This window comes from Mirounga angustirostris, unplaced genomic scaffold (genome assembly GCF_029215605.1).
Source record: "Mirounga angustirostris isolate CCGP_5_RB_7025 unplaced genomic scaffold, mMirAng1.0.hap1 SCAF_15, whole genome shotgun sequence".
Classification (NCBI taxonomy): Eukaryota; Metazoa; Chordata; class Mammalia; order Carnivora; family Phocidae; genus Mirounga; species Mirounga angustirostris.
In genome coordinates, this window is record NW_026991723.1 from 66,678,808 (window position 1) to 66,703,919 (window position 25,112).

General features: G+C 36.6%; 1 protein-coding gene across 1 annotated transcript; it reads right to left on the bottom strand.

The window, feature by feature from the left end:
- Window positions 1–2,376: 2,376 nt before the first annotated feature.
- Window positions 2,377–3,353, bottom strand: LOC123849407 (olfactory receptor 13C3). Its single transcript, XM_045881999.1, has one exon. The coding sequence runs from the start codon at window positions 3,336–3,338 to the stop codon at window positions 2,385–2,387; it is 954 nt and encodes a 317-aa protein (XP_045737955.1). The 5' UTR covers window positions 3,339–3,353; the 3' UTR covers window positions 2,377–2,384.
- Between the last annotated feature and the right edge of the window lie 21,759 nt (window positions 3,354–25,112).

Consider the following 25,112-nt stretch of genomic DNA (forward strand, 5'->3'; position numbering starts at 1 on the left):
GTTCATATCATCTGCCCTTTGAACTTGACCTCTTAAAATTTATCCTTTGAAACCATAGGTATTGTACATCAAAAAACAAAATGAAAACAAACTTTAACCTTAACTGTTCATAGTACATTAAAGTGATAAATCAAAGTAAAAACATGATAAATGTATGACTCCTAATGACTAGGAGAAATATTGAAAATGATATCTTTGGGAGATGGCTATATAGACAACATTTTTTACTTTTTTTTTATTTTAGAGGGAGTACACGCATGTGGCATGTGTGTGCATGCACACTCAAGTGGAGGGGGAGGGAGAGGAAGTAGAGGAGCAGTCTCCCCGCTGAGCGCAGAGCCTGACCTGGGGCTCAATCTCACAACCCTGAAATCATGACCTGAGCTGAAATCAAGAGTCTGCAACTTAACCAACAGAGCCATCCAGGCACCCCTTTAAACACTTTAAAATAATTTTTTAATTTAAAAAATATTTATTAATCAGGAAACAATACACCTAGCAATCTCTTGGAAAATTTCTGATTTTCCACAGAGGGCAACTTTATCATCAAATCTATTACCTTTCTGATCATTGATAGACATGATCAATCCTGTTTATATCAAAGCCCTATTGAATCCACTTTTATGTACCTATGGAATATTTTATTAGGTGAAAGCTTCAACTTGATATAAGCCTGTATATAAGATGCTAACATTCTCGATGTTATGTGGGAAACAATTAAAAATTAAAGTGCTAAGGAGATGGTTTAAACAATATAAATAACATTTTTACATGCCTAAAACCTTGTTGTCACATATCTAAAATTAAAGAGAATTAAACAAGGGTCAGATACAAATGCAGGGCTTCTAGTGGGGAGGGAGGAGGGGAGAAGTGCCAGAAATTCAAAAGCCATTACCCGCAGAGTCTAGGGCATGCCTTTCTGAATAGAACCAAAAGCAACACTAATGTGATCCAACCCAGAAAAGAGAGCAGCAGCTGGAAGTTTTCTGCAGTGACAACACTTCATTCCTGGTGGGGCAGTGGCAGAACAGCAGAATTCAATGACCAGATCATTTAGGTAGAAGCTTAGATCAACCCAAGGCAGTGGACTGGCAAAGACTGTAGCCTCTACTAGGAGATACGGAGTTATAGTGTCGTTCCAAAACAAAGTAAGAAAGAGGAATATTAAGTAGGAAATAAAGTCAAAGCCCAGCTATCACAGTGGGCTAAGAGATGGCAGAAAAGATAGATGGTATGGCCAAAAGACACCCTGCGCTCAGCAATGGCATTCTAGACAAGGGATCAATAGAAAAAGAAAAAAACCGTAATAGACTTACTGAGGAGTTTCAACGCATTGGAAAATGTAAGACCTGATTTTATTTTCCCAGTCATTGTTTTTACCACTCCTTGTGAGCCTGTAAGAACATCTCAGGCAGGTTTGAAATGTTTCTGTTTTATTTGGCAGAGAATACTCACCTTCCTCCCCTTCTAGACTAACTCCTCTGCCAGCCTGCAGCCCCGAGAACTCTGCAGGCCTCCACTCATCAGGCCAGAAGCCAGGCTCTCCTTGTAGGAATCCAAGACCTTAAAGGGCTCTTTGACAGCACCCCCTCACTTAACTTGAGTTGGAAAAAACAATTTTCCATTCTTCCTCAGGGACTACAGAGAAACGTCTCCCACCACCCACTGTGCACTCCCCATAAGGTAGAAAAGTCCCTTGAATAGTTCTTCCCTGGGCCTTAGCTTCTCTTTATATAGGTATAGGGGGAAAGGCAAAGACAGTATGATTTATATTAACAGAGTGACTTTTAGGAGATTTTAGCTCTCAAAATTATTAGCTTACGGTAAAAGAGGTGCTCAGTACTAACTTTTAGCCCTCAATCTGGAGTCTTAGCTTCAATTCTGAAATTCTAGGACATTGTGAAGTAGCACTATGCTAGATGCTTTCTCCAATTTATTGAAACTTTAAATGACACTGAAATCGGGTTTTATTTCCTTATTACAAGTAAGGTAATTATTGCTTACAAAGAATAGTCTATCCAATATCATTGAGGTAGTTTGTGAAATGGCAGATTTTGTACTCTTGCCTATTTCCAAAGCTATGTGTGATTGTTTTCTATTATGTTTCCACACAGGACACCAGAAACACTCATTTTAGATATCACCAAGGATGAGATTCTAATGGATTCGCCATGCTTGTGAGCTCTTAATCAGGACATTTTGGAAACCGAGTTGAAAGTGAACTACAGTTGTCAGAAATTCTAGCTGAGTAGGACTAGGGAAGGGGAAGAATAAAATATCTCTCCTTAACCATAGTTTCTCCAAATAAGATTTTTATTAATTGACCTATGAGTCCATCTTCATGCCTATTACACAAAGACCTGCATTTTCTGTATAGGAAATACTTACTGAATAGGTTTTCGGTTCAGAAGATATTTTACAGCAGCTTTTACATCCTTATTCCTCAAGCTATAGATTATAGGATTTAGCATGGGGGTCACTACCCCATAAAACAGGGAAATGAGTTTGTCTGAAGTTTGAAACTTGTCTTCCCCAGGCAATTCTTGAGACTTGGGCTTGGTATACATGAAGAAGATGGTACCATAAAATATGATCACCACAGTCAGATGCGCTGAGCAGGTGGAAAAGGCTTTGCGTCTCCCTGTGGCTGAGTTCATTCTCAAGATGGTGTAGAGGATGAACATATAGGAGAAAAAAATGACCAGCAGTGGAAGAACCAGGAATGCCATATTTGATATCACCATGGTGATAATATTGAGGGATATGTCAGCACAAGCTAACTTAAGGACAGCTAATATTTCACATGTGAAATGATTGATAATATTATTCCCACAGAAAGGCAATCGCATGGCAAGAGATGTTTGCACAATTGAGTTGATTCCACCAGAGAGCCATGACACAGAAGCCATCAGTACATACACCACCTTGCTCATGATGACAGGGTATCTCAGAGGGTTACAGATGGCTACATAGCGATCAAAAGCCATCATGCCAAGGAGCAAACACTCTGTTGAGCCCATTGCAAACTCAAAGAACATCTGTACTGCACATCCAGAGAAGGAAATGTTCCTTTTCTTTGAAATTAAGCTCACCAAAGTTGAGGGAACAGAGGAGGATGTATAGCAGATGTCCAGGAAAGAGAGGTTGCCCAGGAAGAAGTACATGGGGGTGTGAAGATGGGAATCAAAGATGCTTGCTATGATCAGAACACCGTTGCCAGTTAGAATCAGTAGATACATTATTAGAATTAGGACAAAGTAAATGATCTCAAGTTTTGGGTAGCCAGAGAGTCCCAGAAGAAGAAATTCTGATGCAAATGTCTGATTAATTTTATCCATGTCATCTGCTTTCAGTATGTCAAGGGAAGATCTAATAAAAATACATTCATTGCCAAGAAACAAATGTTACAAATTACCTGAACAACTCATTTTTTAGATGGTGTTATAAGGAGTGTTTGCTTGAAGCTCTGACATCCAGTCATCTTCAACAATGTGTGTGACTAGGAATCAGTGAAATTGGGAATGATAGAAGTGCTGATGCCCACTGCTAATAGGCAAAGCTCTACCTATGATCAAACATACCTTTCCTGCTTTTGACATGTTCCTGTGTTAAGGTTTCTAAACTCCTGACTAATTACCAACTATGAGCCTGACTTCCTCTGCCCCAGAAAGCAAGCAGTGGAGATGGCAAAGTCTACTCAACAAGGACTAGAAATGGGATTCAGCAATGACACCATGGTCACCATTTCACAGGAGCTTGGTATATATCTCTTTCTATGACTGATACTATATACCTTATGTTAGTCAGTTAATTGTGCATTTTATATACATTTAATAATAATATATTGAATAGCATAAAATAAAATTTAATGTCTGTTTAAATATAGTTAGTTGTTGATCTCATATTCCAGCTCCCTCTTACTATCCTTTGTGACTGTTCCTAGGACAAGATCACTGCATGAATGTTACAATCTTTGGAGAACATTACATAGTCTCTAACTTATTTTATTCTGTAGCTTCACAGTGTATCTTGACTTGTTTAAGTCAATCTAAGAAAACAGTAATAAGGTTTAAATATTTTAAATAATTATATATATGTGTATGTATATGCATCACTTTATGCTTTACAAAATATAATCATTCTTCATATTAGCCCCATTTTTTCCAAATATAAAAGATGGAGCTTGTTCAAAGTTAACCAGACAGTAAATAATAAGTGGAGCTCAAGGTTCAAATCAAGTCTAGTTCATAGAGGTGCCTGGCTAGTTCAGTAGGTAGAGCATGTGACTTTTTATCTTGGGGTCGTGAGTTCAAGCCCCATGTTGGACATAGAGATACTTAAAAAAAAAAAATCTAGCTCATAGCTTCACTGGTTTTAATAATCTGGGTATCTTGAAAAAGTTTAGATTCTGTTTTAGAGTTCAGGGCAGATCCTGAGATTCTCCATTTCTCATAAGTGGACAGGTGGTATTTATGCAAAGGTCTTGAAAGCACTTGAGTAGCAAGGGTTTAATCTACACTGAATTGACAGAGTATCCAGATTTTTCTGATCTAAACTGATTTTCTTTTGCCTTATTATGGAATGGAATGCCAATCTGGAAAATAAGAACATACTTTTGTGTTTTCCAGAAAGCTCCAAATTCATATCATGTTGTTATAGACTCTTAAGAAAAAATATTATTAAAAGACATATTTTTTTTAAAAAAAGCAGTTTAAACTTGTGCCAGACTACTACAACAGCTTTAGAATATTACTGATAGCCTACCTTAAACTTCATCATATTCCAAGCACAGTAAGGATAAACTAAAGAATAATGTAAAGTGTCTGCCATTACAAAGCTCACAATTCAGTTAGGGATATAGGAAAAGTACACATGAAAACATATCATAAATATAATTACATTATGTAGTTTGAGTGAAAATTATCAATTTTCCCATAAGGAAGAAGCTTATGAGAAATAAATCATGCGAAGGAGAACTTGGGAAGTGTTTCAGATTTGGGACAGATCTGGAAGCATAGGAAGAATTAGAAAGGTTTGCAAGAAAAGAGGAGAAGTGGGGTAGCCCAAAAGTGAGAAGTTGAGCCAAAGTTAGGAGTAAACAGAGCACATCCTTTTTGGACAAGGGAGTTTCTGTGGAGCGGTGGTAGTGAGCACATCTGAAAAGGAAAGCATAGTAGTACACAGAGTCTCTAAGCTTGGGCAGAGAATTTGCATTTCTTTTGGTAAGGAAGGGGTCCATCATTACAAAGCACAGAGCATGGGTTGAGGGCTTAGACCCTGTGGTATTAATACTCTCCAATAATTGCCATCATACTATGATTTTATGAGAGTTTTTAATCAGAAATGTAACACAAGGAATTAAGGTATGTATATTAATGGGGTTGTCACTAATTACTGACTAGATGTGAAAACTGATCTTTCCAAAATCACGACCAGATTTAACATTGGGCAAAATCACAAATTTAGGCTTCCTGTGAGCTAACAGTTTTGAGAATTTCAGCAGAGCCACACTTCCCCCACTCTACCACTTTGTTTGTCATGGGACAGTAGTTGGGAAAATTACTGTAGAACAGGTATTACTTAGAGCCAGAAATCCAACTTGACGAAAGGATTCTCAGTACAGGAAAATTTTAGTTAAGAATACACAGTAGAAATATTTCAACTCTGAAGAGAAAGACAAACAAGGGAATATAAAAATCTCAATTTTAGGGTGCCTGGGTGGCTCAGTTGGTTAAGTGTCTGCCTTCAGCTCAGGTCATGATCTCCAGGTCCTAGAATCAAGCCCCACAATCCCTCTCCCTCTGCCTGCCACTTCCGCTGCTTGCATGCGCACTCTCTCTCTGTCAAATAAATAAATAAATAAAATCTTTAAAAAATTAAAAAATAAATAAAGATCTCAATTTTAGAGTTGAAAAAATAGCCACAAAGAGATTGTTAATTTTTATTTTTTTCAGCTTAAGTCCAGAACTTCCTTTAAAGAGGAGGGAAGGAAGGTGGGAGGGAGGGAGGGAGGGAGGAAGAAAGATCTTCATTTCATTTATGTAGCCAACTCTTATTTCAGAACCCTATGTGCCTTGAAATTGGTTCAGTTGGAATAATGAGCAGAGGAAAGATCCAAAGCCCATTATCTTTACATTACTAATATGTCTAACTGGTATCATTAAAACTGTATAGAAATTATCAACAGAAGGGAATGCTCAGCAAGAACTGTAGAAATATTGGGGTCACAAAAACAAATTGACTGCATTCATTCAACAGTGCCCAGAGGGAAGGGGCAATTATTCTACAATTATTCTACACTACTTCTTATAATAAATCAATATTCTCCCCAGTTGAGAAATTGGTCAGAGGATGCATTGGATAAGGGACATGAGCACTCTAATCAACCTAGTCATTAAAGCAAAAGAACACAGCAAGACACTGACTTCTTAGGCTACATGGAGATGTTCCAGGTAGAACCCAAAGGTCCAGGCCTTTCCCTCCTAGGCAGGAAACCCCTCACTAATTCAAACCCTTCTTGAGCCAGACTTGTCTTGCTACTTCTGCTCCCAGCTCTCTTCAAACTGGTGATCTTGTTATATTGTCAGATAACAAGAGACACAGGAGAAGTAGCTTGTCTGTCTGGCTCACCCCTCTAACAGGTAAGCCTAATACAGTGGCTGCACATAATAGATGGGGGGTTTGACTGAATAAATAAAGGAGCTGACTTTCTAAACTCTTAAGCAATTATCCTATGTAGTATTTGTGGCTTAATCATCAGGAAAACTTCAATATGTCATATTTAATTTGCAGCAGGTTTTAACTTTTTTAAAGTATCTTTCAGGCAGTACTAGCAAGCTGCCATCTTATACAGATAATTAACAGTTTATGCACTGTAAGTATAGAGGATCACCTAATATTCATTGGAATATATATATATATGACATGGGTTTAGCATGGGGGAAAAGTACCTCAGACTAAAATAAAAGTCTTTGGTTTGAGGTTCTATGCTCCTAATTTATAGCCTCAGTTTTCTCATTTGTAAAATAGTGATAAAAATATCTGCTCTACTTTCCTTGCAAGGATATTGTCAGGAAATGAGATAGCATAAGGAAATTGTTTTAAGGATTAAGAGACATTATACAAATAATAATGAAATACTATCAATAATAATGATTCACACCTGTATTTTGATAATAATAAACTGGTACCTGTATTATACCAGATTATTAACATTACAAATTCATATTAATAATAGCTTTAACTATAGATTGAAAAGGTACAGTGTCATGGTATTCAAGACTCACCTGTATAATGATAAATTATTTCTACCTCCTAGAAGACCCAGTTACTTTCTTCTTAGCATTCATGACAGCATTCTGAATTAAGGTCAGGTTCAACAAACAATGCCAGATTCCACAGATGTGGAAGAGTAAATATTTGTTATGCAACATTTGTTGTAATTGTTCCCCAATTCCCAAAGCAATTTAAAGTTGGAATGAGAGATCTGTGGAACGGAGAAACTTCTTGGTGTGCTAGGGATAGTGTCCCACAGACCCAATTAAGAGTGGTGCTAGGAATAAATTGTGATTGAACCACAGCCCAAAAATGAAATGACATTCTCCTACTCGTGTAACTTTTGGAAATAAGGGCAAATATTCACAAAACTAACCTTAAGAAATGTGAATTTTTTAATTCAAAATATGCTTACCAAAGTAGAGATAATTCAATGTAATAAATTAGTAGTTCAAATAATAATTACCAAAATGAAATACTAGAGTTGAAAAGTCATCTAGATATTATAAATGAAAAAAACAGATATTTTCTGTGAGTTAAGAGTATTGTCATTTAACTTGATTGCTTACTTTATATGCATTCTTTTGGATAAGTTAATTTCATGCAGGATGCCATTGCCAAACTTTTTTGGCATTAAAAGAAATACATATAAAAATACAAATAAATAAATCCACAGGACAAAGGTGAATTCATATTTAAGGCCACAAAAGTAAAAAAAAAAAAAAGTCTAGAATGGATAGATTGGGGCATGAATTCTGATAGGTAGATAACATTAATGAAGTAAAATGTTTTAGGAAAATCTATTTACCTATATTGTAGATATTAACATTGAGTTTCAGTAGTTATCTTTCAGAAATGAAGGAGAAATTAAGACTTTCCTAGATAAACAAAAGCTGAGGAAGTTCATCACCACTAGACCCACCTTACTAGAAAGGTTGAACGGAGTTCTTCAAGCCAAAATGAAAGAACACTAATTAATAATGTGAAAACATATCAAAATATACAATACACTAGTAAAGATAAATACATAGATTCATAAGTCTCTAATTCTGCAACAGGATGGTGTGTTCAGCATTTAACTATAGCATAGAGGTTAAAGGAAAAGAGTATTAAAAATAACTATAGCTACTATAATTTTTTACAAATACAAAATATAAATAGAGATAAATTGTCACATTAAAAACATAAAAGGGAGGGAGTAAAATAGTACAGTTTTTGTATGCAATTGAAGTCAAGTTGCTATCAGTGTAAAATAGACTGTTAAATGTATAAGACATTTAATGTAAGCTGCATAATAACCACAAAGCAAAAACCTATAGTAGATTCACAAAAGATAAAGAGAAGGAAGTCAGAGCGTACCACCAGAGAAAATCAGCAATCCACAAAGGGAGGTATCAAAAGAGAAAAAAATGGAACAATGGAACTATAAAATAGCCTTTAAGCAAATAATAAGATGGCATTAGTAAATCTTTACATATTAAAAAGTACCCAAAACATAAATGGATTGAATTCTCCAATCAAAAGGCATAGAGTGGCTGGATGGATTTAAAAAAAAAGAAAAAAGACCCAACTTTTTTTGGGTCTACAAGAGATTAATATCAGCTTTAATGACAGACATAGGCTTAAAGTGAAGGGATGAAAAAAGATATTCCATGCAAGTGTAAACCAAAAGAGAATGGGGGTAGCTATACTTATATAAGACATTACAGACTTTAAGGCAAAACCTGTCATGGAAGACAAAGAATGTCATTATACAATGATAAAAAGGTCAATTCATGAGGAGAGGGGTAAGATGGCAGAGGAGTAGGAGACCCTAATTTTGTCTGTTCCCTGGAATTCAGCTAGAGAGCTATCAAATCATTCTGAACACCTGTGAACTCAACCAGAGATCTAAGAAAAGAATTGCTGCAATTCTACAAATAGAAAGGTAACCACTTTTTGCAAGGTAGGAGGTGTGGAGAAGTGACTCCGAGGAGATATATCAGAAGATAAATGGCGGCAGGGGGCAGGTAGGTGGGTAGGGGGTAGGGAGCCTCATAAGCTGGGTACCATAAAGTGATATAAGCAGTGGAGCACAAAATCAGAACTTGTAGAAGTTTGCTCTGGTGGGGGACATCCCTGCCTGAAAGGCATGCAGAATCCTAGATAGGACAGTGTGGTCTCAGGATCCCAAGGGTCACAAAAAGAATGGGGGTATCTGAGTATGGCAGATTTCCCAAGCATGGGAGCAGGGAAGCCAGCTGCAAACAGCGAGCCCAGGCATGGGCTTTCTGCTCAGTGTTGCCATAAACCATGAGCTGCTGTACGGTCTGGTGACCAGTCTCAGAGCAGGGGCCCAGCAGAAAGCAGAACCACAGCAACACCCCCCTCCCTTTGCTGGGAAGAGTAGCATGGGTGCACACAACAGTAGTCTGTAAAGTTTGGAGACTCAAAATGGGGTCTGTGTGCCTGAGATAAAAATGATCAGTCGTAGGCTGGCTGAACACAGAGTGTGCCCGGAAACTAGGGGGACTAGAGTGATTGCTGTTCTGTGAGGGCTCACTGAAGAGTGAGGGGTGCAAACTTTCAGCTCTGGGGCTGGAGATCAGGGTGCCGCCATTTTCATCCCCAAATTAGTGCTGAAAGCCTTCAGGGAACAAAAGCCACATAGAGCAATCTGGAGCCACTTACACTAAGCCAGGCCCCATGGCAAGGGGGGTGCAATACAGCCCAAGCAAAGATACTTGAGAATCAGTGCAACAGGTCCCTCCCCCAGAAGTCCAGGAGGAATATCTGGCTAATACCAAGGTTACCTATCACACAGAACTGCAAAACTCCAGCACTAGGGGAAAAGAGTATTACAGAATTCATGGTTTTTTCTCATGATTCTTTAGTCTCTGTTTTAATTTTTTTTTCCTTTTCAGCTGATTTCTTATTTTATCAATTCTTTTTTTAAGTCTTTTTTAATTTTCATTTTTACAGTTACCATTTATATATATATAATTTTGGCTTCCTTTCACTGTATTCGATTTTATTTTTGTGTATATATATATATTTTCCTTTCTTTACAATTTCGTGATCTAGTTTCTTCTAACATACAGACCAAAATACACCAGGATCTAGTTTATTGTTCTGTTCACCTTCTTTTTTATTTTATTCTCTTTTTTCTTTTTTTTCTTTTTGGTTTCTGATCTCTTCTGATTTGTTTAGTCTATATTTTTTATGGTGTTGTTGTTGCTATTTTTGTATTTTGTTCATTTTTCCTTCTATTCTTCTCTGGACATAATAATAAGACAGAAGAACTCACCCCAAAAAGGAGAACAAGAGGTGGTACTCACTGCCAAGAGATTTAATCAATATGGATATAAGTAAGACGTCAGAACTAGAATTCAAAACAATGATTTGGGCAGAAGGGGAACAGACATTTCTCCAAAGAAGACATAAAAATGGCCAACAGACACATGAAAAAGTGCTCAACATCACTTGGCATCAGGGAAATACAAATCAAAACCACAATGAGATAGCACCTCATACCAGTCAGAATGGCTAAAATTAACAGGCCAGGAACCAACAAACGTTGGCGAGGTTGTGGAGAAAGGGGAACGCTCTTACACTGGTGGTGGGAATGCAAGCTGGTGCAGCCACTCTGGAAAACAGTATGGAGGTTCCTCAAGAAGTTAAAAATAGAGCTACCCTATGACCCAGCAATTGCACTACTGAGTATTTACCCAAAAGATCCAAATGTAGTGATCCAAAGGGGCACCTGTGCCCCAATGTTTATAGCAGCAATGTCCATAATAGCCAAACTATGGAAAGAGCCCAGATGTCCATCCACAGATGAATGGATAAAGAAGATGTGGTATATATATCCAATGGAATATTACTCAGCCATCAAAAAATGAAATCTTACCATTTGCAATGATGTGATGGAACTAGAGGGTATTATGCTAAGTGAAATAAGTAAATCAGAAAGACAGTTATCAATGATCAATGATTTTGCTCATATGTTGAATTTAAGAAACAAAACATAGGATCATAGGGGAAGGGAAGGCAAAATAAAATAAGATGAAATCAGAGAGGGAGACAAACCATAAGAGACTCTTAACTATAGGAAACAGAGGGTTGCTGGAGGGGAGAAGGGTGGGGGGGATAGGGTAACTGGGTGGTGGCCATTAAGGAGGGCACATGATATAATGAGCACTGGGTGTTATATACAACTGATGAATCACTGAAGTCTACCTCTAAATCTAATAATACACTATATGTTAATTAATTGAATTTAAATAAAACAATTTTTAAAAGGTCAACTTATCAAGCAAATGTAACAATTGTAAATATACATGCATCTAACATAGAGCACCTAAATATATTACTTAAATACTAGCAGATCTAAAGGGAGAAATAAACAATAACACAATAATAAGAGACTTCAATACCCCACTTTCAGCAATGGAGAGATCATCAAGATAGGAAATCAATAAGGATACATTTGACTTGAGCCATACTTTCGACCAAATGGACCTAACATATATAGAACATTCCATCTAAGAACAACAGAATACACATTCTTCTCAAGTGCACACAGAATATTCTCCAGGATAGATCATATGAGAGGTCACAAAACAAGTTTTAGCATAGTTAAGAGGACTGAAGTCATACCAAGTATCTTTTCTGAGCACAATGGTATGAAACTAGAAATCAACAAAAGGAAAGCTAGACAATCTACACATGTGGAAACTGAACAACACACTCATGAACAACAAAGGGGTCAAAGATAAATTTAAAAAAATACATCTTTAGACAAATGAAATTGGAAAACACCACATACCAAAATCTATGGGATGCTAAAAAACAGTTATTAGAAGGAAGGTTATAGTGATAAATGTATCTATTAAGAAAAAAGAAAGCGGAGCCTGGGTGGCTCAGTTGGTTAAATGTCCAACTCTTGATTTTGGCTCAGATCATGATCTCAGGGTCGTGAGATCAAGCCCTGCATCAGGCTCCACGCTGAGCATGGGAGGCTGCTTAAGATTCTCTCCTGGGACACCTGGGTGGCTCAGTCGGTTAAGCATCTGCCTTTGGCTCAGGTCATGATCCCAGGGTCCTGAGACCAAGTCCCACATCGGGCTCCTTGCTCAGCGGGGAGCCTGCTTCTCCCTCTGCCTGCTCTGCCTTCTGCTCCCCCCGCTTGTGCTCTCTCTCTCTCTAACAAATAAATAAAATCTAAAAAAAAAAAAAGATTCTCGGGCACCTGGGTGGCTCAGTTGGTTAAGCGACTGCCTTCGGCTCAGGTCATGATCCTGGAGTCCCTGGATCGAGTCCCGCATCGGGCTCCCTGCTCGGCAGGGAGTCTGCTTCTCCCTCCGACCCTCCCCCCTTTCATGCTCTCTCTCTCTCAGTCTCTCTCTCTCAAATAAATAAATAAAATCTTTTAAAAAAAAATCTCTCTCTCCCTCTTCCTCTTCCCCTCCTCCCCGCTCATGCTCTCTCTCAAATAAATATATAAATACATACATACATAAATACATAAAAAATTAAAAAAGGAAAAAAGAAAGTTCTCAAATAACCTAACTTTACATCTCAAGCAACTAGAAAAAGAACAAAATAAGCCCAGAGTTAGCAATAGGAAGAAAATAACAAAGTTAGAAAATAGAGACCAGAAAGAAAAAAAAAAGTAGAAAAGACCAATGAAATCATAAAACTCCTAGAAGAAAACATAGGGGAAAACTTCCTTGACATTGGTCTATTGACATGTCCAACTATTGTTTGGACATGACACCAAAAGCACAAGCAACAGAAGTAAAAATCAACAAATGGGACTACATCAAACTAAAAAGTTTCTGCACAGCAAAAGAAATAATCAACAAAATGAAAAGGCAACCTATGGAATGTGAGAAAATATATTTGAAATATATATCAGATAAGAAGTTAATACCCAAAATATATAAAGAAGTCACACAACTCAGTAACAAAAAACAAAAAAATAAAAAAAATTCTGATTTTAAAATGGGCAGCAAAATTGAATAGACATTTTTCCAAAAAAGACATACAGGTGGCCCATAGGAATGTGAAAAGATGCTCAATATGATTAATCAACAGGGAAATGCAAATCAAAATCACAGTGAGATATCACCTCACACCTATTAGAATGACCACTTTCAAAAAGATGAGATAACAAGCATTGGTGAGGATGTGGAACAAAAGGAAACTTTGTGCACCATTGGTGGGAATGTAAATTGCTTCAGCCACCAGGAAAACAATATGGAGGTTCCTCAAATATAGAACTACCATATGATCCAGCTATTCCACTTCTGGATATGTATCCAAAGGAAATAAAAACAAGATATCAAAAAGAGATCTGTACTCCAATGCTCATTATAGCATTATTCACAGCAGCCAAGATATGGAAACAACTGAAGTGTCTATCACACCAATAAATGGATAAAGAAGGTATGGTATATATATAGAATGGAATATTACTCAGCCATGAAAAAGTAGGAAATCCGGCAATTTGGAACAACATGGGTAGACTTTAGGGGCATCATGGTAAGTGAGATATGTCAGACATAGAAAGACAAATATTGTATGAAATAACTTAGGCCAAACTCATAGAAACAGAAATGGAATGGTGGTGACCAGCGGCTGTAGGGTGGGGGACCTGGTGAAATGTTGGTCAAGAGGTACACTCTTGCAGTTAGAAGATGAATAAGTTCTGGGGATCTAATGCACAGCATTGTGATTGTAGTTAACAATACTGTATTACATATTTAAAAGTTGCCAAGAGACTAGATCTTTTTTTAAAAAATTTTTATTTATTTATTTGAGAGAGAGTGAGTGGGAGGGAGAGGGAGAGTATCTGAAACAGACCCCGCACTATGTGCAGAGCCCGAAATAGGGCTTGATTCCTCAACCACGAGATCATGACCTGAGCTAAAACCAAGAGTCGGATGCTTAACCGACTGAGCCACCCAGGAGCCCTAAGAGACTAGATTTTAAATGTTCTCACCACACACAACAAGACAATTGTGTATTGTGTTGGAGGTATTAGCTAACATTATGGTAGTAATTCACAGTATAGCATAAAAGTGTATCAGATCAACTCAGTGTACATCTTAAGCTCACACAACATTATATGTCAATTATATGTCAATAAAAATGTAAATAGCACTTAAAACATAATTATTTCAAGTTTTTAAGGCTGAAGGGACAGAGAAAGAGATTAGGGAAAGAGGACTCAAGTTTTGCTTCCTTTCAGGATCCTTTTTTCTTCAGTGGTTCTTCAATGAAAAGTACCACTCCAATATTAAAGTGACATAATTTCATACTATACAAAATATAGAGTGGCATTTGAGGAACCAAATGTATATGGCAAAATTGCCCATCTACCTACAAATATATATTCTGAGCATCCACCATGCTGAAGGTACATCTTGAGATGGTGCTCTGATACAGAAAAATAAAATAGAAAGTTTTCTGCCATTAAGTAGTTCTCAATCCCTTTAGGGAAACTTGCATACACATATCATGGGCAATGAATAATATCTTCTTGTTCCTCAGTTACTCAATCTTTAAAATTAAAATAATAGTATGTATCTCATAAGATTATAATAAGGATTAGATAAGTTAAATACATGTAAAGTGCAGGGGAAATGCTCCTCCCCCCACTCAGTTGGTATTATTATCTGGCAGTAAATGTCAGATGCCTGAACAGCATAATTTACAGCATTTAGAGTGAACTAAAGAAGAAATATGTAGAAGGTTATGGTGAAATTACCAGCTTGAAAAAATAGGCTTGTCTAAAAAAGCTTTCACAGAGGGGCGCCTGGGTGGCTCAGTCGTTAAGCGTCTGCCTTCAGCTCAGGTCATGATCCCAGGGTCCTGGGATCGAGCCCCGCATCGGGCTCCCTGCTCGACGGGAAGCCTGCTTCTCCCTCTCCCACTCCCCCTGCTTGTGCTCTCTCTCTCGCTGTGTCTCTCTCTGTCAAATAAATAAATAAATAAATAAAATCTTTAAAAAAAAAAAAAGCTTTCACAGAAAAATATTGAGAAAGGAAGATTCATTTCCGGGACAAAAATCGAGTTAAAATGCAAACTTTAGTTATTAAAGTCAAAGAGGAATTGTTTTTAATAAAAAGTCACATTCTGTTCCACATGCTTCAATCTAACTTGAATCTAGAGAGGTTATTGCTCATTTTTAATATTTTATTGACATTTAACTATCAGTTTAAATTGTTTACATTCTTCTAACCTAAATTTCCTGCACTCATTGCAGAGTGGGGATGCAACATTCTAATTCATGGTAATATGCTGGAAAGCACATTAGATATTTGAAAATACTATACAAATGAAGGCATTTTATAATATTAATCATGGAAAGTTTTTAGATAACATCAGAAAAGAAAAAACAATACTTATTAAGGACTATTTTTCTGTTTGAGTCTTAAAATCGTCAAATACTGTGGAAATGTAGATGGTGATATACATTTCTTATTTGAGTTGCATGACAACAAAAACAGACCAATTATATTATATAATTGGATCCAACTACAATTTCCCTGGAGTTTTGGAAAGTTTTTAATTCTCCATGTTTACATTCCTAATATTAGTTTGTTGCAAATACTGGATTCTTCCATGGCTTGCCCCAAAAAGAATTTAAATTGATTTACTGGGATAATGACTGGTCTTTTGGAGGATATTTCCAGAGCTCAAAATATAGAGACACACTTAGATAACCACAAAGGCCTTCAGAATCTATAGATCATCTTACATATTTTTTTCTGATATTGAACTAGAAACTGGACCTGAGAGTGAGGATATTTTAAATAGACTCACCTATCAGTTTTATCAAAGGAATAAACTACTAATAAATTGAAACTTGAAGAAAATAATTACAAGCGTGCTGCTTGTTATCCAAATCTTGCTAATATCCCCTCACTTTATCCTGAAAATTATTACATAAACAAAAAAAGTAGAGAGCACTACCTGAGGCTATAAAGCAAAGCAACTGTTAAGTAAGAAGACTGAACTCAAATCAAGGAAAGGAAACCATTCCTCAAGCTCAAAGGTACATAAATGACATTATATTTCATCTTCTTTTCTTGTAAATATTTTTTTCTCAAATTATGAGTAAGATATCAATTTTATATGCTTTAACTGGATATATCTAATTTTTCCATCTGTCAAGCTTTCATCATTTAGTGTCATAAGGCTTTGCACTAAATTTTAGACCATTGCTGAGTAATTTTCACAACAAAGCTCTTAGGTAGGAATTGGCCTTATTTAAAGTAGGAAAAAAGGAGGTTATGAATCTTTGGGTTTCAAATCTAAGCACTTTAAAATAAAATTCAGTGTTCTTTTGCCACACCTGCCTCTTCAAAAACATTTATTCTGCCTTTCCTTCCCTTCCCACAGCAGATAGAATGAGAACATTAGATTCCTCCATTTGGTGTTCTTAAAGACAGCATTGCAGAACAGGTGCATTGCAGCCAAGAAATTTGAACATTATTATTGGATCTATAATCTGCTTAAAAAATTAATTCTCTGTCCCAAACGTGTGGAATGGCAATGCAATTATTTGACCAACTTCCATAGTTACTATGACCACCATGTTTTTTTAAAAAGTTTAAATAGTTGAGATATCCTATCACCCGTATTTCAAAATAATTGTTGAATTCAAAGTAATTAAGACAAAAAATATAATTACTATATCTAACTCTGTAAATATAAATAAATATACACCATCTCTTCCATTAACCCTTTCTGAAAGCTCCTTGGATCAGGATCACTGTAATCAGTACGTCTTTATCCTAATGCCCCTGAGTTCCAGAGTGAGCTTTGATGAGAATAAATTGTGTGGGAGCAAAACTCCACCACAGGCCCCTTAACTCTGTCTTGTTTTGATTACTACTGACTTGGATTAATCTTGGCTAACAGTAATGTCCCAGAAAAAAAATCTGACCATCTATTCCCTCCATTCCTACACTGTGCGAAGTTCTTTAATTTGTTGCAGAAATTCAGCTTGTGGATCAAACCTGCAGTTGTCATATTCTCGATGTGTCTGTCATTCTGCTTGGATTCCAAGTTTACTTAAGTTAGCCTCTCTGCAATTATCACTAAAACCAATAAAATTAACATAGAACACATTTCCCTGTCTGAAATAATACAGTGTTTCAGAATGTGAGCTTTATAGCCAGACAGTGTTTGCTTCCTACCAATTTTAATTAGGTATAGAACACTAATTAAGTCATGTACCTTCTCTCAGCATTGCTTTCCTTGTTTCTAAAATGAAAAGGCAGTAGTATAGGACATTTCCTTTCAAGCCTCAAAATTATAAAATCATAAAGGAAAAAATTAAGCTGCTTAACAAATACTGAAATATTTTTATAAAGACCTATCCTTTAGTCTTGAGAAAAACAGATGTTATATTGACTTCATTTGCTCACCACTATGCTGTCACCACCAACCCTAGTTACAATGCCTACCACACACAAGGCTACTGCTAAATATGTGTTGAATGAATTAGTGAATGAGCATTTGGATATTACATTCAGCTTGTAAAGTGCTTTCACTGTATCATATCATTGGATTCTTTCATTAAATGTATGAAGAAACTATTGGTAACTTCACAAAGAAACCTACAATCTGAAAAGTAGTGTAGCCCTCACCTACCTAGCATGTGAATTGATGTCCTCAGAATGCAATTTTGAGTCTCACTCTCTCTTAATTGCAACTAATTATGATCCAAGGAAGATTCAAATGTGTTAAGTTCCTACTCTATACCATAAACTTAGCATATGTGATTACAGTTAAACTCAGAACATGCTGCCCCAGTATATAAGTGAGCACACAGTTGCTGAGGGAAGCTAGAATATTAGCATAATGTCACAGAGCCCATAAGAGATGCAGCCAAGATTTCTTTCAGCTCATGTACATTTGACTACCATTGCTTACAATGTCCAACACATCCCAGGACAACTAAGGGTAAAGTGAAGACAAAATGAATGTGTCATTTTTCACCCAGTGAGCAATACCTTAATAAACACTTCTGGAAGAGAAATTTTCTAGGGGTGGAAAATTTTCTAGGGTAGGATAAGCTCTTAAAAAAAAAAAAAAAAAAGCATGAATAGCAGAAGGGTTGGGTTCCTATGACCCCCAGGGAATCAATCTTTTAATTTGTTAACTGGGATGTTTTACTTTTCCTCTGGATATCTATTGAAGTGCCCTTCATACTCAGAAATGAAAAAGAAAACTAAAAAACCCAGGCAGAATGAGCCAGTTCTTATTACTTTGGTTAGTTTAATAACTAAAGCAATCTGTTAAGACCTAGCTGTGAAAGACCCAACGGAGTATTGGTCTCACCTCAAAGTGAAGCTAGGTACACTTTAATTTTCAGACTATTACAGACCATGCAAAGAACCCAGAGGAAATGGGAGGACTGTGTCTTTCCTAAGGGAAATAAAACTTTATGAGACCAATTTGACCTAAAATGAACTATTATGTTTCTAATTCCAAAAGAAGATTAATTTTGAGCCAGGTACACTACAAGCTGGAGGAGGAGCCAATCAATGATTGCTCTGAAAAACAATGATTACAGACCTACCAAGCATACAGGTCACAGTTCCATATTAGTTAGAAAAGTACATGAGCCTGAAGAATGCCTCTATGTTAAATATTTTTTCTGTGTTTTCATCCTTAATATCCCCTGGACAAGATTCCAAAGGTTCCCAAGTGCCTGGAGAATAAATTTTAATTGCTTAATGCTACATTTAATATCAAAAAATGGCAAATCTTTTTTTTCATCTCTTTCTGACTACTGCACCCCTATACACTGTTTTCTTGCCTAGAAGCCCAACTGACACATTTTGCCTCATCCTGTTACCTAAGACTTTTCCCCCTCAGCTCATCAAGGCCAAATTCAACTGACAAGATATAAAATCTTATCCTGGCTCTTTCTCAGATGATCTCCTCTTCTTTGAAGTCTGTTTGTACTTTCTTTTGTCGTTTGAATAAAACATGTATAATGATTGAGGCTTCCCCCAAGGGAAGCTGATGGTTTCCTACCAACAGACCTCACTACTGTGGTGATGTGCTGTGGTGTGGTGTGATGTGATATGGTGTGGTTTTATCAAGGTCCACATTCTGTTCTTTTGCCCCATAGACTCAAAATTGATTGGTTAAAACAAGAGGCTGGATCTCATTCACAGGGGTTGATTCACACTCACTCACAGATCCTATTATGAAGCAGAGTACTGTGCTTTACAATGAGAAAGAATGGCTGATGGAGAGTAAGCCACTTAACTCCTCTGCTCAGTCCATTCTCTCTTTCAACACAAGTGACCTGGATGCCCAGCTTCTCATTCTCATCAGAAGGGATACACTGAACCAAATCAAGGGAGTTATTTATGTGAATAGTATACTTAGTAGAGTCAGGCTAATAGGAATTCCAGATTCATCTATCTCTACATTAAGGACACCTTCCAATGGGACCACAAGACTTGGAATCTGTTGGATGAGTACTGCCTCTCACTGACTCTGGGGACTTCTTTTCATTCTCCATTACTGACCAACCATTTTATGCCTGACTTTTCTTTAGCTAGATTTAAAACTTTATTTTGTAAAATTTTTGATCTAACTAAACTTTAACCCATTTTTTTTCCTTTAAGTGCCTTTTTTCCTCCAATCCATTGTGTGTTGTTTTTATGGAGTCAAAGCCAATTTTCCTTTATTTTTACATTTATGATAGTCCCCTATATTAAAACTACACTTTCTTATCAGAGCTCCTACATTGGGATATACCCTATATTGCTCTCTAGGATTTTTATATGTGTTTTTATTTGTTCCCTTTAAACTTAGGCTTTAGTTAATCATATTCCTCTGTATTTTACATTATTTTCTTCTGTACATTATTTTCCTCAGTCTTTACAAAGCCTCCTATATTCTCCCATAATCACTGATTCCGCAAAACACTTACGTGTTTGATTTGTCCCTAAAATGCATGTACCTTGTAAAATATGTATTTTAAATTTATATGTAAATTTTATGGTGCCATAAATCACAATATTACTTACTTTTCTTAAAGATTTATTTATTTATTTGAGGGGGGGGCTGAGAGAGAGGGAGAGAGAAACCCAAGCAGACTCTGTGCTGAGCACAGAGCCCAACTCGAGGCTTGATCTCATGACCCTGAGGATCATGACCTGAGCCGAAACCAAGAGTCAGATGCTTAACAGACTGTGCCACCCAGGCGCCCCTATTGCTTACTTTTTAACACCTCTTCAGGGATCTATTTATGTTGCTGTATGGAATCTAGTTCATTTGCTTCTCATTTCTGCAAAGCGTTCCATAATGCATGCTTACATGTGATAGAACCATTACTCTGATGATGGGCATCCAGGTTTCTCCAACCTCCTTTGTCACAATGCAATGATGAGCATCCTCATGCTTATCTCCTTATAGTCCTGTGCAAGAACTTTCATGGGACATATTCCCAGGACTAGAATCATTGGGTCCTACACAATTTTAATACAACCGGAGAGTTTTCTAGTGTACTCTCCCAACAGAATCTACTTCCCCATATGCTTGCCAACTTTTAGTATCATCTACTTTTCCATGGCTGTTTTCATGAGCATTTTTCTGATTTTTGAAGTGTGAGAATCTCTCCATATATTCATCAGCCATTTAGGAAATCCCTTCCATGAATCACTAATTCATATCATTTGACCAGTTATCTATTGGTTTAAAGCTTTACCTTTTGGGTTAGCAAAAGAGTTTTTGGTTTTTGTGGTTTTTCTTTGTTTCATTTGTATATTCTATCAAGAGGGTTACTTGTCAGTTTTAGATATTGTAACTCTCTTCTATAGTCCGTTAATTTTATCTCTGATGCCCCTCAATGAATTAAACCCAAGTTTTGCTTCATAGTTTATGCCATTTGGATTTTGTTTTAAAAGATTTTTCCTCCACCATAAGTTCACAAAGATTTCCTATATTGTCTTTTATTAATTTTGCAATTTCTTTTTTCACCTTTAAATTGTTAATTCATCTGGTTTCCACTTTTATGTATGGTAATACAAGGATCTAATTTTTAAAAAAATTTTTTTATTGTTATGTTAATCCCCATACATTACATCATTAGTTTTAGATGAAGTGTTCCATGAATCATTGTTTGTGCATAACACCCAGTGCTCCATGCAGAACATGCCCTCCTCAATACCCATCACTAGGCTAACCCATCCTCCCACCCCGCTCCCCTCTAGAACCCTCAGTTTGTTTTTCAGAGTCTATCATTTCTCATGATTCGTCTACCCCTCCAATTTCCCCCCTTCATTCTTCTCCTCCTGCTATCTTCTTCTTCTTTTTTTTTTCCTTAACATATATTGCATTATTTGTTTCAGAGGTACAGATCTGAGATTCAACAGTCTTGCACAATTCACAGCGCTCACCATAGCACATACCCTCCCCAATGTCTATCACCCAGTCACCCCATCCCTCCCATCCCACCACTCCAGCAACCCGCAGTTTGTTTCCTGACATTAAGAATTCCTCATATCAGTGAGGTCATATGATACATGTCTTTCTCTGATTGACTTATTTCGCTCAGCATAATACCCTCCAGTTCCATCCACATCGCTGCAAATGGCAAGAGTTCATTCCTTTTGATGGCTGCATAATATTCCATTGTATATATACACCACATCTTCTTTATCTATTCATCTGTCGATGGACATCTTGGCTCTTTCCACAGTTTGGGTATTGTGGACATTGCTGCTATAAACATCGGGGTGCACGTACCCTTTCGGATCCCTACTTTTGTATCTTTGGGGTAAATACCCAGTAGTGCAATTGCTGGATCATATGGTAGCTCTATTTTCAACTTTTTGAAGAACCTCCATACTGTTTTCCAGAGTGGCTGCACCAGCTTGCATTCCCACAGACAGTGTAGGAGGGTTCCCCTTTCTCTGCATCCCTGCCAACATCTGTCATTTCCTGACTTGTTAATTTTAGCCATTCTGACTGGTGTGAGGTGGTATCTCATTGAGGTTTTGATTTGGATTTCCCTGGTGCCAAGTGATGTTGAGCACTTTTTCATGTGTCTGTTGGCCATTTGGATGTCTTCTTTGGAAAAATGTCTGTTCATGTCTTCTGCCCATTTCTTGATTGGATTCTTTGTTCTTTGGGTGTTGAGTTTGATGAGTTCTTTATAGATTTTGGATACTAGCCCTTTATCTGATATGTCATTTGCAAATATCTTCTCCCATTCTGTCGGTTGTCTTTTGGTTTTGTTGACTGTTTCCTTTGCTTTGCAAAAGCTTTTTATCTTGATGAAGTCCCAATAGTTCATTTTTGCCCTTGCTTCCCTTGCCTTTGGCGATGTTTCTAGGAAGAAGTTGCTGCCGCTGAGGTCGAAGAGGTTGCTGCCTGTGTTCTCCTTTAGGATTTTGATGGACTCCTGTCTCACACTGAGGTCTTTCAACCATTTGGAGTCTATTTTTGTGTGTGGTGTAAGGAAATGGTCCAGTTTCATTCTTCTGCATGTGGCTATCCAATTTTCCCAACACCATTTGTTGAAGAGACTGTCTTTTTTCCATTGCACATTCTTTCCTGCTTTGTCAAAGATTAGTTGGTCAACTAATTTCTTTCATGAGGGTCCATTTCTGGGCACTCTACTCTGTTCCATTGATGTATGTGTCTGTTTTTGTGCCAGTACCATACTGTCTTGATGATGACAGCTTTGTAATAGAGCTTGAAGTCCAGAATTGTGATGCTGCCAGCTTTGCTTTTCTTTTTCAACATTCCTCTGGCTATGTGGGGTCTTTTCTGGTTCCATACAAATTTTAGGATGATTTGTTCCATTTCTTTGAAAAAAGTGGATGATATTTTGATGGGGATTGCACTGAATGTGTAGAATGCTCTAGGTAGCATTGACATCTTCACAATATTTATTCTTCCAATCCATGAGCATGGACCATTTTTCCATTTCTTTGTGTCTTCCTCAATTTCTTTCATGAGTATTTTATAGTTTTCTGAGTACAAATCCTTTGCCTCTTTGGTTAGATTTATGCCTAGGTATCTTATGGTTTTGGGTGCAATTGTAAATGGGATCACAAGGATCTAATTTTACCTTTTGTCCATCCAAAAAGACATTTTCCTAACATGATCTACTAAGCTGCACTTCCTCATTGCTTTGGGGTGACAATATTATGATTTATCAAATTCCTGTATACACGTGTCTATATTTGAGATCTCTTTTCCAACGGCCTATTTAAATGTCCTTGAGCTATTATCATAATATTTTTATTACTCTAGCTTTGCAGTGTCTTTCAAATATGGATGCTCCCCTTATTTTTCCTTTATAAAATTAACTGTCCAAGTTGTATACTTTTATTCTCCCACATAAAATTTAGGATGAATACTCATATTCCTCAAGAAATTTCAACTAAACTTTTGAATACATTTAATTAAATGTATAGACTAATTTGGGAGAAAATGGCAGCCTTATATTTTTATCCCATATATTAACATGCTATACTTTTTCAGTTACTTATATTCTGCTATGCTATTTATTATAATTTTTAAATGATTTCTTTTTTTTAATTTATTTTATTTTATTACATTATGTTAGTCACCATACAATACATCATTAGTTTTTGATATGGTTATCCACAATCCATTGTTTTTGTATAACACCCAGTGCTCCATGCAGTACATGCCCTCCTTAATACCCACCACCAGGCTGACCCATCCCCCCAACCCCCTCCCCTCTAAAACCCTGTTTATTTCTCAGACTCCATAGTCTCTCATGGTTCATCTCTCCCTCCGATTTCCCCCCCTTCATTTTTCCCTTCCTTCTCCTAATGTCCTCCATGCTATTCCTTATGTTCCACAAATAAGTGAAACCATATGATAATTGACTTTCTCTGCTTGACTTATTTCACTTAGCATAATCTCCTCCAGTCCCAACCATGTTGATGTAAAATTTGGTTATTCATCCTTTCTGATGGCTGAGTAATATTCCATTGTATATATGGACCACATCTTCTTTATCCATTTCTGTAAAGGTCTTGTGCATACTTTACTAGGTTAAAACTCAGATGCTTTATATTTTTTGTTAATTTTATTGCATTCATTTCTACTATGTTTGTTAATCATTTATTATTCTATAGAGAGGACTACTGATTTTTCCATTGATCTTACTACCAGAAGTCTAATCTTTGTCATTAGTTCTTATAAATTTTTTAGTATCTTTTTGTTGCAAACTTCTGTCATTTTCTTGTCTTACGATTTTGACCAGAACTACCAAGTCTATATAAGAGTGGGCATCTGTATCTCATCACAGATAATGAGAATGTATAAACTGTCTCAATTATTAGTGAATAATAATTTGCATAGGTTTATGGCACATAGTTTTCTTTCAAGATTAAGAAGTTATCTCATGTTTGTGAAACTTCAAATAGTTGATATGAAAATAATGAATTGACCTCCATCAAATTTATTTCCTGCACCTCTTGAAATAGTTACTTTTAATTGTCTTTAGTCCATTTATATCATGATTTATTTATGATGTTTACCAAATGTTTAAGGAAGGATAATCTATATATCATACAATAATAATCCCTGCTTCCTTGGATTGTTATGAACAAAAGAATTTAGATATGTATTTGGCATTGAGTAATCAATACATAAATTACTATTTTAGTATTATCATTTCTAATAAAACTATTAAAATGCAGATTATTAATATTACTTCTAACTCATTACATTGGTGGTTTTCAAACTATGCCCCTTGGAATCCTCTTAAACCAAATTGAGGGAGAAAGAGTAAATAGGGTATGAAAAGAATAGTACTTTGTCTTCTCTGGCAA